General features: G+C 38.9%; 1 protein-coding gene across 2 annotated transcripts in view; it reads left to right on the top strand.

Moving 5' to 3' along the window:
* Dnah5 (dynein axonemal heavy chain 5) overlaps nt 1-13278 on the top strand; it is a 278387-nt gene that overhangs the window by 152540 nt on the left and 112569 nt on the right. For both annotated transcript variants that reach the window (XM_040757681.1, XM_040757680.1), the window contains exons 39-43: nt 984-1118; nt 2382-2489; nt 4209-4362; nt 7814-7960; nt 10852-11093. In XM_040757681.1, the coding sequence (XP_040613615.1) occupies nt 984-1118; nt 2382-2489; nt 4209-4362; nt 7814-7960; nt 10852-11093 (786 nt within the window). The remainder of the gene's footprint in view (nt 1-983; nt 1119-2381; nt 2490-4208; nt 4363-7813; nt 7961-10851; nt 11094-13278) is intronic.

Raw genomic sequence — 13278 nt, forward strand, 5'->3', positions numbered from 1 at the left:
CTACTCCTGTCTTTTGTGAATGGTCGAATATGAATGCTATACATTGTTGTTCAAACGCCACTTAGAGACTGGAATTGTCGCATCTTATGGAAGGTCGACTTTTTAAGAGTTTAAGACAATGTTACTATATGACACAGTTTTTCCTGGAACTTGTCATTCACCCTTGAAGTTGAAATTCTCCTGCAGCAGTCTCCAGATGCTGGGATTATAGGCCCTTTGCCCATGCATCTGGCCTGGTTGCCCCATTTTTAGTTTTTAGAGCTTCCAACTGTATTCCACAGTGGTTGGATAATGGAATTTTAATTATTCACCTCATATATGCTAACATTTGGAAGGTAGAACTTTCATAATTACTATGCTAAGTGCGAAGCATGGCATCAGATTTAGTGGAGTTCTTCCCCCAGTTCATCCTGGAACGTGGTGTCTTTTCCTCACACTTAATAACTCTTTATTATTAGCTGGAGTTTGAGAGTGTAGTGTGCAAGTTCCATTCTGGTCCTGAAATTTAGCTATAGAGGAAGGTAAAGGAATGTCACAGTCTTAAAGGAAATGTCTACCTTCCCCTATCTAGACACATCTTAGTTATAACCTAAGGACTTAAGCTAATGGTGATATAGGGAGAGACTCTCAGATACTCTAAAGTTTCTTTTTAAAAACATCAATAAAGGAATTTTTTTTACTGTCTTTTAGAATAAATAAATAAATAAATTTATTTTACATCCTGGCCACAGTTTCCCTTAACCTCCTCTCCTTCCAATCCCTTCCTCCCTACTTCCCCTGTGTTCCTACCCCTAACCCACCCCTCCTTCATTTTTATTTAGGAAAGGGCAGATCTCCCTATAGTACCAACCAAACATGGCATACTTTTTTTTTTAAGGAAACCAGCATTAATTTATTATTATGAATGTGTTTTCAGCCAAATTAATATTCTTTCCGTGAATAGGATAGTATTGGAGATAAGCCCAGCATTTCCTTTTCTTCAGGTCCACTATGACTTCGGGCTGCGCAACATCTTGTCAGTTCTTCGCACCCTGGGGGCAGCAAAAAGAGCCAGTCCCACCGATACAGAATCCACCATCGTGATGCGTGTGCTCCGTGACATGAATCTTTCCAAACTGGTGAGACTCACACATGGAATATTCCACCTGTTTAAGTATGAGTTAACGAATCAGATTTAGAAATATTTATTTAAATTTATTTAAATGCCTAATTCTCAGATCAAGTGCTGGAGAGCAGAGTTTACATTACCCATTTTCAGGGGTTCCTTTTCAAATGGCTCACAGCTAGTCAGAAATATTTCTATTTGAGTAGAGTTGAATTGATTAAAATACAATCCACACACAGGGCTGGAGAGATGGCACAGCAGTTAAGACCACCTAAGAGCACTGGCTGCTCTTCAAGAAGACCCAGGTTTGATTTCCAGCACCTACACGGTAGTTGCTTCCTCAGGCACAAGGCATGTGCATGCTGACAGACAAATACACAGACAAAACATGTCCATGAAATACAATAAGAAATTATTTAAAAACCCACACATTAGGGCTGGAGAGATGGCTCAGAGGTTAAGAGCACTGACTGTTCTTCCAGAGGTCCTGAGTTCAATTCCTAGCAACCACATGGCTTACAAATATTTGTAATGAGACCTGGTGCCCTCTATACATAATAAATAAATCTTTAAAAAAACCCCACACATTAAAGACCCAAATAGTTTAAATTGTTTCTGTGTGGTAGGTAAAAAATGTTGCTTTTAGAAGAGTCTTCTGAGCCTGGTAAGGAATTGTCTTAAATTTTACAAGGATGTAATAATTTCCTATTCTTACAGTAACCTCTGAAAACCAATGTGTAGTGTTAATGACTCTGCGTGTAGAATGACAACATGATGCTTTTGTTTCAAAAAGAAGTATGGACAGCCGGGAGGTGGTGGCGCACGCCTTTATTCCCAGAACTCGGGAGGCAGAGGCAGGCAGATCTCTGTGAGTTCGAGTCCAGGCTGGACCGACAGCCTCCAAAACAATACAGAGAAACCCTGTCTTGTAAAAACCAAAAAAAAAAAAAAAAAGAAGTATGGACAAGACTCCAACTCATGAATTTATAAATGTATTTTATTAAAATAATCTCTTCAGCCTAAATTAGGAATTGTAGTCTACTGGCGGGACTTTTATGAAACATTTGTAATGTAGGTAGGATTTTCTTTCCTTCTGTTTATTTCTTCTCATGGTATTTTTTAATTATGGAAATATGAGGAGCATATTACAGAAATTTAATAAAGGTTATATTTTATCTACTAATGGTTATCCTAGCCTGTGTTGTTTTCAAATTTTCTGTGTATTCTGTGTTTGTGCTAAAACCATTGGCCTTATTTCCTTCTTTGTTCTTTGTAGATTGATGAAGATGAACCACTGTTTTTGAGTTTGATTGAAGATCTATTCCCAAATATTCTTTTGGACAAAGCAGGCTACCCTGAGCTTGAGACAGCAATCAGTAAACAGGTAATGCATTTTATGGTGAACCAAGTGTTAGGTCTGATTTGTCTGACATTGGTGGGAATCAGAAGGAACATCCTCACCCTCACCTGGATCCTTTCCTCTGGACACAAATGTAGTTTTTCATAGTCTTTGTGATGGTGGAGGGATCCATTGTAACATGCTTAGACAGTCATCTGGGTTTATGGACACTTGTTGTTGTTTTAATTGACCAGAGTCAGTCTATGAGTAGGAATGAACTGGGTAAACCTTGCTTCTTTGCTTACCTTCCTCAAATAAGAGTCTTGAAAAAACAGTTTTATGCCTGTCATCATAAGTTTATAGCATAAAGTTGATTTTCTTGAAAATATTTGCAATACAATTCAAATGTGGTAATACTCACTGTATATTTTTGCTTTAGAATTAGTACATTGAGGTCTGAATTTACTGATCAGTAAGAGTATTAATTCATTCTGCAAAAATATTTTCTCCTCACTTGACTAAATTATTACAGTCCTTTCTAAAAGGCTAAGTAATTATAAGATGACTTATGTTAGGTGCTGGTAGGGAATGAGCTTTCCAAAGAGTGTAAATCACATAAAGATACATGATCATTATCCAAAATTATTTTTGAGTTTTTACTACTTTATTTATTCAAGTTTGTTCTTTGGTAATTTCATAAATGTATATGATTGTGTCTTATCACTCTCATTCCTACTTTCTTTTACCTACTTCCCACTCCTATCCACCTCCATTTTTACTATAATTCCCCTTCCTAGATTCATATCTCTTTTTTTTTTTTGGCTTTGTGACTTACTGAGTTTAATCAGGGCTGACCATGTGACCATGGATTTGGAACTATATGTATCACATCCTCTCTACAGCTTGGTGAACATCATGAAAAAGGGTGAAGAAAGAATGCATGAACTGGAAAATAGAAGAGTTGTAGAATACCATCTTCTGGGCTCGACAAAGCCATTGTATACATGAACTCAAAATGATTCTAGTCAAAATAAAATCATGAGTTATAGCAAGTTAAAGCATAATATAGTTATCTTATAGATAGATCACAGGCCTGGATATTTTGGGTTCAGATTCCAACTTCACAGCTACAAGTTGTACCACATGGAACACTGATTGTTCTATGCTTCAATTTTCTACTTATCAATAGCCCCACTCTCACCATCTCATTTTGCAGATTAATCTTAGAGCAGTGTTTGGAAACTCCTTCCTCCATATTTTTAGTAGCTAGAAACCATGAATGCATAGTGTGATAGGTAGTATTGAGACTACTTGGAATTTACATAGACTTTCAATCAATTGATCAGACATACTAAACATTTTTTCTGATTATTGTTCCAGTATTAGTATTGATGAGTCAGTTCCTGAAGAGAAACACAGGTGCTTTTTACTAGTTTGGGATGACTGTTTATTATGTTGGCTCACTCTTTGTATTTGCATGCATTAGTTTTGTGTGGTAGGTTGCTTTTTTAAATGTGGTTAAGTACACACCATACAGCTTATTAATTTGAATGCTATGAAGGGGACAAACAGATTGCAGTACATATCCTCACACTCCTGGGTGTCTACTATTCAGTCACCCCTATTATCCACCCTGTGGCAGATTTTTGTCTTTGCAAACAGAAGCTCCAAAGCCATTAATCCACATCCCTCCATTTCTTCTCCACCCTTCATCTTTGGTAAATCTGAATCACGGTGAACGCTATCTAATATGTTGTGCCTCAGGTGGAGGAAGCTGGCTTAATCAACCATCCTCCTTGGAAACTGAAAGTCATCCAGCTGTTTGAAACGCAGAGGGTGAGGCATGGAATGATGACCTTGGGGCCAAGTGGAGCAGGGAAGACCACTTGTATCCACACCCTGATGAAAGCCATGGCAGGTATGGAGGAGCAGCCATATCATTGCCCTGGGGGACATGTTTCAACAGTTGCAGCACATTTGATTGCTCAAGAGAGACATGAAGACACAGAGACAAACACATGTTTTAGAAAGGAATGCTCATTTACTACTAATTGGGAACATTTAAGGAATAATATATTGTATTCATGCACAACAGGAAGGAAACATTTTACAGTGGCATTTTCATAGTGCTGTGTGTTTTACTCCTCCTCATGTTGTATTCGAGAGAAGGCTGTTATTTAGTATGAAAATCAAGGCTCAGATTCAGAAATGCCCAAGGTCAAAAATGACAAGTGATGGGACTGAGAGGTAGGGTAAGGGCCAATCAGCAAATTCCCAATATACAATGCCACTTTCCACTAAATCCGTAGTACAATGTTACTTTGGAATAAACAAAAATAATTCCAATCTCAACTCTTAAATTCTGTCACGACGAGTCATCAAAATCCTCAAGTACCACATATGCAGATATTTCTCTAATGAAGTTTAACAAATGAATTTTTTTTTTTCAGATGCCCCCTCAGCTTTACACTCAAGTTCATTGCCTTAGGCTATCTAAGGATAATGGGTATTGCCATGTTGGCCATTATTCTTGTAGTCTCTGCTTCTCATTGGGCACTGATGCATCCAAACATGTTAGCAGCCCGAGTGGTTGCAGAGCTAAATTACAAAATTTTACAAACTTTGTTGGAATGAAATAGACGACATCGCAGTGGGCAAAGGTGCTGCAGGTTTACGGTTAATGAAGCCCCCCTCCCCCCACCCCTCCGCTCACTGATACTGGTACACTGTTGCTGTTGCTGGGGCCTGACAGTACCTACGGCACTGGTCTCATTTCCAGAAATTATTGGATAAAGTGAACTTTGCATGTGAGGACACTACTAGATGTACTCAGATGATGACAAACTGTGTTCTTTGCCAGCAAGCACTTCCTCCAAAGCGAGAACTCACATCTTCAGGATTTACTACATGGCTTTTCTTGTATGCTGTGAACCTTCTAATAAGGATTTTTACATGTCTTTAAATGATGATGTTTTCATGATTATGCTCAATTTTTTTTTAATTACAGCTCAAGTTATTTTCTGTTAACAATCAACTGTAAATGTACCTGGTGCAATGACTTGAACAAAATGAAGCACTAAATATTAAACAATATAGATACGTTATGCATGCTACATCTGAATTACATGATCCCATTTGGCATTGTGGGTTTGGGAGGAGTTCCATGGAAAGATAAATTTATTAATAGATGATTTGTTGTTTATTAACTTATTCTTGGCTTTAGTATACAGGGTAAACATTTCTTATATTAAGTAGCACATTGTTTCATGTTGAAAAGTTTAATTATCCAGAAGACAAAGGAGATAATTGGGTGGAACTCTTCCTAAAGAGGTGCGCGACCTGTGCATGTTGTTTGCTGACCCACCATGCAATTCACATGAATTGTTTTGTAATACTCAGTATTTTGCGGTTGTGCCAGGTTTTATATGAGAAGCAGCGAAACAAGCATACAAAAGCATGTAAGAGGTTAATAATGCAGCAGGGATAACAGGCACAGATGCATAATTATAGCTGAACATTTAATTGTTATGAGGAAGGTTTGCTATAATGGGAACAGAAGTAGAGGGGATGAGAAACTCTACATTATAATAGAGTGTTCCAGAGAAGGTGCCACATCACCCAATGTTTAACTGGTGGATAAAAGGTATTTTTGGCAACAACAAGAGCCTGTAAAGGAGAGGAGTGATTGGGAAGGATGTGATACGCTTGTGGGTGGTGGCAGGACTGGATGTGTAAGGCTGCTTGTAGAGGTGTCATAAGTACTTACTCTTGACATCCAATGTCATTCTTCTTTACTACTCTGTTGTAGAGTAGTTGTGTTGGAGAGGCTCCACTCTAGTTCAAGAATGTCTCCCAGCTTTTAGCCCCATACTTTATTTCAAGATAACGAGTGACTCTAAGCACAGGAACTAATGTCCTTGCAGCCACATCCTTAATTGAGAGGGGAGGAGAGTTCATGGCCAATGTCCCACCACATGTTTTTGAAGTCTATTCCATAGTATAGTGATGTGCCATTTATCAACTTACTCTGCTTCTTTGTTCATTCATTCCAGCCTCCCAGAATCCAATTCCCTATTTCGATGCCTGCCTCCATGGGGCCCAAATTAGGGCAGTAGCAGTGACATGGGGAGCTTTCTAATCAGACTAAGTACCTGGTTTCATTCCATATGTCTGAAGAAGCCATTGAACTTGGTGTGGCATGATTATCCCTGCATGTAGCAAACCATGTATGTGATGGCCATGGAGAGAAAAGATCAGGGGTAGGAGGCTTGTAAGGATTGTCAGTAAGGAAAGGTATCCATATTATGTCAGAGTCCACAAAGGTAGAGTGACCAGGACTCTGTCAAGAAATGTACAGAGGAAGACTCAAGAGGAATTTGCTTTAGCAACCCTATGGAAGTCAATTATTTATTCTTAGAGTGCTTTTTATACAAAAATGCTATTGTATTTTAAATGAAAATGAAAATCCCTATCTACTGAAATGTCTTTTGGTGGTTTATCTTCTATGTACAGCAGAGCAGATACAGTTTCCACCCATGAAACCAACCAACACACACTTAAAGATTTCCATAAAATGGGATTATATTGAAAAAAAGATAGTATAGCCAGAATGTTATGGATGTCATTTATGGCACAATGTCAGCTTCAGTTAAGTTCAACTTTAGCAACATAAAATGCTGCAAATAATTACCCCAATTTGCTTTGTGATTTCTAAAAAATTAGAAATTTGGTTCTGTTTGCCTAAGTTGGTGTTTTAGTGGGGGATCTCCAGGAAGCTGATACAGTAGCAGTCATGCACATAGACACAGACACAGAAGCACGTGCACACCCCCCCTCCCCCACAATTTCTTGTAAGTTGGCTTCATGACAACAGCTTCCAAGAAGTTGCACCACCTATTATTCACAAATTGGAGATTCAAAAGAGCAGGTTCTGTACTTCTATACCCGAAAATCAGGGAATAAGATGGTATAAATTCTAGCGTGAAGACTGTAGAAGATGAACAACTGCGTAGGTTCAGTCACAAAAGAGAAAAGAGGGGAGATTCCTCCCATCTCATGCGTTTTATTCTATTAAGACCCTCCAATGGACTGGGTAATTCTTATACACACAAGAAAAGTACTCCAATAGTTTCAGTATGGCATTCTTTTGTCCCCAAGGCAATATAAATTTATTTCACAGACAGCAAAGTGCTGTGCTCAATAAAGGATAACAAGGCTAATTGCAACTTGGAATGCAGAATGACATATATTTTCAGTGTAAGTTTTCACTTTTCATATTTTGACCACTTGCTGACAGTACACCACAAATTAGTGCAATGTTGCTTCATGTCACATCTGAGATGTTTAAAATTTGGATGCACTTGCTGCAGATTGTGGAAAACCGCACAGAGAAATGAGGATGAATCCCAAAGCAATTACTGCCCCACAGATGTTTGGTCGACTTGACGTGGCCACAAATGACTGGACGGATGGAATATTTTCTACCCTTTGGAGGAAAACACTGAAAGCCAAGAAAGGTAGAGAAAATAATATTATTTTAAGCCTGCACTTCTAAGCAAAACTGTAGATGGCTGGATAGAATTACCAAGAAGCAGTGCTTTCCACAAAAAGATTTCAGCATGTTTATGAGTGTTGAAGTAATGAAATATTTGATTAGTACACTTGAACCACACCTTTAAGATTTTTATCACATTTTATTGAGACAGAGAGGGGGGGTTGGGGGAGGGAGGGAGGAAGACAGACAGAGAGAGAGAGAGAGAGAGAGAGAGAGAGAGAGAGAGAGAGAGAGAGAGAGAGAGAGAGGGAGAGGGAGAGGGAGAAGGAGGGAGAGTGTTTGTCTATGTCACAGTGTCCAGGACAGCTTTTAGGCGTTGGTTCTGGCCTTCTACCACGTGAGTTCAGGGATTCAACTCAGGTCTTGAGGCTTGGAGGCAAGGAGATTTTTCTATTGACCTCATTTGCTGGCTCTAATGCTTCCTCTTTAAAGAATGTTTGCTTTTAAAGTAATACTCATGCAACCTTGTAATATTTTAGAATAGAGAAAAGCTGTTAGGGGAGGTTGATAGTATTGAATAAAATGATTTTTTTTTTACTGTGACTGTGTTCACTGCACAGTTTAAAAATGTAGGATTTATTTGTATACAGATTTAAAAAAAACCTGATTCTCCAAAGAAATCAAGTAGAGAGATGAGTTTCTTTGGGCAGAAAATTGTATGTACCAAAAGTGAGTTAGCAAATCTTTCTGTTTGGGGAACACTGATAGCAAACATTTAAGGGCTGGCTGTTCAGTCTGAGTGGTCTCACTTACAGGGCACTGCGGATGGGAGCACAGTGTTCTCAGAATAGAAACTCAGCAGGGAGAGATGGAGGCAGCTCACCTCTCATTTTGTCTTCTCACTACTGAGGGAGAAAGGGACAATGGATACAATGACAGGGCAAAGAACACAGGATGAGCCCTTGGCAGAGACTTCCTGCCTTCACATTGGGCAGCAGACCCCTGCTGACACCAGTTTAAGATAGCACCTGCAGAGTTCTCCAGGAAGGGAAGGAGCCCCGCCTCTTTAGGTAGTCAAAAGACAGTGAAAATGCCCCCATTAGAAACAGTTATTACTGGAAATTAAAAGCTTGCTTCTAATTTGTTCACTAACTCTACATAAATGTGCATCCAGTGGTGAGATTTTTCCTCCCAGAATTGCTCAGCGAGCAGTCTCCTCTAGAGAGGAGACTGAAGCCTTGTCTTCCAGGGAGACCTGAGCCAAGGTCACCATTTCACCTAATGCTAGCTGAGTGGGTTTCATTAGGGATTCCAAGTCATTTAACTTAAATAGAATACTCACAGCAATGCACAGCGAAGGAAATTTAGAAGCAGACAGTGATAGTATTGGTGAGTAGCAGAGGCAGACAGACAAGAAGAGGACATACAATTGAGCCACATAAATTTTACTTACATTTGCATTCTTGTTGAGCCTTCTGTTAGTCTCTAGCCCCAATTATCTCCCAAAGTGACTACTCTCAGGCTGGTCCCCATTGTCTCCTGAAATTACACACTGAAGGACTTTGGCGATTTCTGGCATATCAAACACAGACTGCCTTTTCTTTTCAGTCTAGTTTGGTGTTCAGCAGTCTCTTTCATGGCTGGTCATCTCTCTCTGAGTCTTGAATGCTTGGTCTCAGATATCCTTGCTCCCGTGGACTTCCTTCCTCCCACATTTACTGGCATGAGATATCTTGGCAAGGTGAGAGGCTGGAGGCGCAACAATGGAGTCCCTCACAGACATCTAAATGTTGCATTGTTGCTGTTTCAAGACCTCCTGTCTCTCTGTACATTTTTTTTTATCTAGAAGAGACCTACACAACCCCCATGGTTTTCAATGCCACTTCTTAGCTTAGCTGAAAGATTCTGTATTCTAATATCTAGTCCTGATCTCTCTCTTAACTACTAGCTCAACAACTCTCTTGGGAACTCTGTTGGCAAGAACTCATAGCAAAACTGAATTTGTTCTTAACACTGCCTGTCCCTCTCCACTGTCTTTCTTGTTACCCTGATGAACCACCCACTCCTTCTCATCTTGTTAGGTAGGTCTTGTTTCTTCCTGTCCTAGACTGTTTTATTTACTTCTCTTCATCTCTTTGGGATACTATAATTCAAAACAATAGACAAGATGGCCTTCAAGCAAACATTTACTTTGCACTGTTTTGAAGTCTGCCAACTTCTTGGTTGTATCCTTTCATGGACAAAGGGGTGAGGGATTTCTTTCTCATACCAAGATACTAACTGTATTCCAGAAGCCATTTCTTCATTCCCTAATCCTATACATTTAGAGAAGGAGATGTCAACATCTCACCTTGGAGGTTATAAAACATTGAGTCCATTTTATCACCTGAAGCTTGTTCCTGCTCCAGGGTCCTTGTACTATCTGTTCATGGGTGAAAAAAAATTCTACATCCACATCTTTAAATCACTTCATTTTCTGTGTGAAATCCTTCACGGATTCCCTGACCCAAAATAGTGCCTCTTCTCTGAATCTGCTTACAATGTCTTTATTGCTTCTCTGATTAGTTGTCTGTCTTTTCTACTTAGAGTGTAAACTCTGAAGGTGGTACACTGTCTCACTCACCATCATATCCCAACCCCTAGAACAGTGCTATGTACAGAAAGATGCTTAGTGAATATTCATTGAAGGGACAAAGGAGTTCTGATTTAGCTATAGTTTGTACATAACTGCCACATAAGGAACTTAGAAGGACCTTTGTGCTCATACAACTTAGTCACCATTGAGATCAAAGCTTTATTTAAAACCACTGGGTAGTATATATAGCTCTAGTGCTCTTTGAAGTATAATAGCTACTTACATAGGCACCTCTGTGTATGTGTGCTTTCTTCCTCTCCTCTTGGGTGGCATTCCAGGGGAACATATCTGGATAGTTCTTGATGGTCCAGTTGATGCCATCTGGATTGAAAATCTGAATTCTGTTTTGGATGATAATAAAACTCTGACCCTGGCCAATGGTGACCGGATTCCCATGGCTCCAAACTGCAAGATTGTTTTTGAACCTCATAACATTGACAATGCTTCTCCTGCTACCGTCTCAAGAAATGGAATGGTTTTCATGAGTTCCTCTGTCCTTGACTGGAGTCCTATTCTTGAGGTATGATTGAATTCCTTCTTTTGTATAATTAAAAAGGAAAAAGAGTCTTCATTATTCTTTGTGAACTGATTCCTCTGCAGCTGGGGTATAACTGCCTCTCTATAGTACTGTTTATGAAAGGCCCTTGAATGCACAGGAATTTTCAGACTCTGATTGCCCCTCAAATGATTCTCCAGTCCTCTTTTAATCACTCAGAAGTGTGATTTCCAGGTAATTGTCAGGCCTACGTAAATCAATAATCCTGCCAAAGTGTGTCTGAAGGCTGAAAAGTAAAATTTAATTTTATCACTTTGTGAATTCATGGCAGTTTTGAAAGGTACTTGTTCACATAAATTTTGGGAATAATTGTCTTAGAATTTTAACTTAAAGACAATTTGCTAAAATTGCATATAAAGATTTTTTATGAGTTCAGTATTCATAATATTAACTTTAACTTTGTGGTTGGAAATAAAATTTTATGTGATATCATTTCAACTTATGACTAGGTATAGTAGTTTATTACCGTCAATATAGTCTAGAATATATTAATTAGAATTAATTAGTTACATACCTTGCATACTTATATATTTATAAAATACATATTATAAGTTAAAAGTAAATGATACTAGATAACCCATGTGATTTTTATGAAGTAGTTGTCTAGGTTTTTAATTTTCATTTGCCTTTATGTTTTGAAGATGATTTTAAGACGATTAGGTAGCTATCGTTTTATATTTTCATTATATTTTTATACTGTTGCATTTACATTGACATAGTCTAACTTTTATTAATGTATTTTCAAAACCTACATGATCCTGGGCTACAAAAGGGATTAGACAATGTAACACACATATATGGAGAGATAGAAAACAGCATGTTTATAGCAAAATGATACTGACATTCCTGAATATGACTCTAAAATCACTTTTAAAGATTTTTACTGTATAATTAGTTTTTATATCTGTTAAAATGAAGTACAGGTGCTCTTAGATATGTAAAAGTTCTCATCAGTGATCACTTAAAATATACAGGTGTCAGGTTTGAATCCCACTAAGTTACAATATCCAGGGAGGGGCCAAGGGCTCCTGATGTGTAAGTATCACAATAGACTTTTTTCGTATATGGTGATCACTGTCACAATGGAATGTAAGAGAATGGTAATTACATGACTCCCACTATACCCAAATATTTAAATTTCATAAAGTTATTTGAAAAATACGTTTATTGTACTAATTAACAAATATTTAGCTTGCTCCTTATAAAATACACTTCTGCTATCTCCTACCTGGATTTTTACAGTAACACTACACCTAATCATGTCTTCACAAGTTTTTAAACAATGCAGTATCCTCAGAGGACCAGGAATTTGTGCTGTGTGACTGTCTCCTGGCAATGTCAGAAGATACACCCATAAAGTCCCACCATGTTCAAAGTTGAAGGGGGAAGACACTAGGTCTCAAACCTACACAAAGTACTATAGGTAACTAAGGAGTGCTGAGATCTGCAGAAGCAGTCTTTCCCAGGGAAGTGTGCTGCTGGAAAACCAGCTTCGACTCAGAGAAACTGGAAAGGAGGCATGGCAGAGCTGCACATACACACAGGAGACTTTTCTTGAAGTGATCAGCCTCCCCTCCCCCTGTTTTAGCAGCCATGACAGGCTAACATGTGCTCACATGACCTAACCCTTCTAGTCCTGGTCACTATGAGGTCAGATACTTTCCTTGTGGCAAGGAACCAATCAGAAGTTAGCTGGCAGGGCTGTGCTTTCTGGCTCTGGGTGTGCTTTACTGACAAGTGCACAACAGTGACATGCAGAGCATAGCAACTGCCCTGGGAGGGCCTATGGGCCATAACAACCAGTTGACCAATCAACACAGGGCAAGGTTGCCTAGATGTGCACCAATACTGAGACTGTTGCATACCCCTAGACACACCCCTTACTCTGTCCTTTAAGACCCCTGCCTCATGGTTTCTTGGGGTCTTTCTCTGGCTGTCCACCTTGGTGAATGGATGAAAGGCCTGAGCTAATGGGGTTAGCTCGTTAAACAACTACAATAAACGACTCTTTGCTTTTGCACCGAAATAGGCCTTTTGGTGATTTTGGGGTTCAGAATTTGGGCACAACATTCTGAGGGCCAAAGCTTGATTCTTCATTTTATTTTTCTGTCTGCTGGATGTTATTTTTCTCTTCTTCTGTCTTATGTTT

Source organism: Mesocricetus auratus, unplaced genomic scaffold (assembly GCF_017639785.1).
Source record: "Mesocricetus auratus isolate SY011 unplaced genomic scaffold, BCM_Maur_2.0 Super-Scaffold_100015, whole genome shotgun sequence".
Lineage (NCBI taxonomy): Eukaryota > Metazoa > Chordata > Mammalia > Rodentia > Cricetidae > Mesocricetus > Mesocricetus auratus.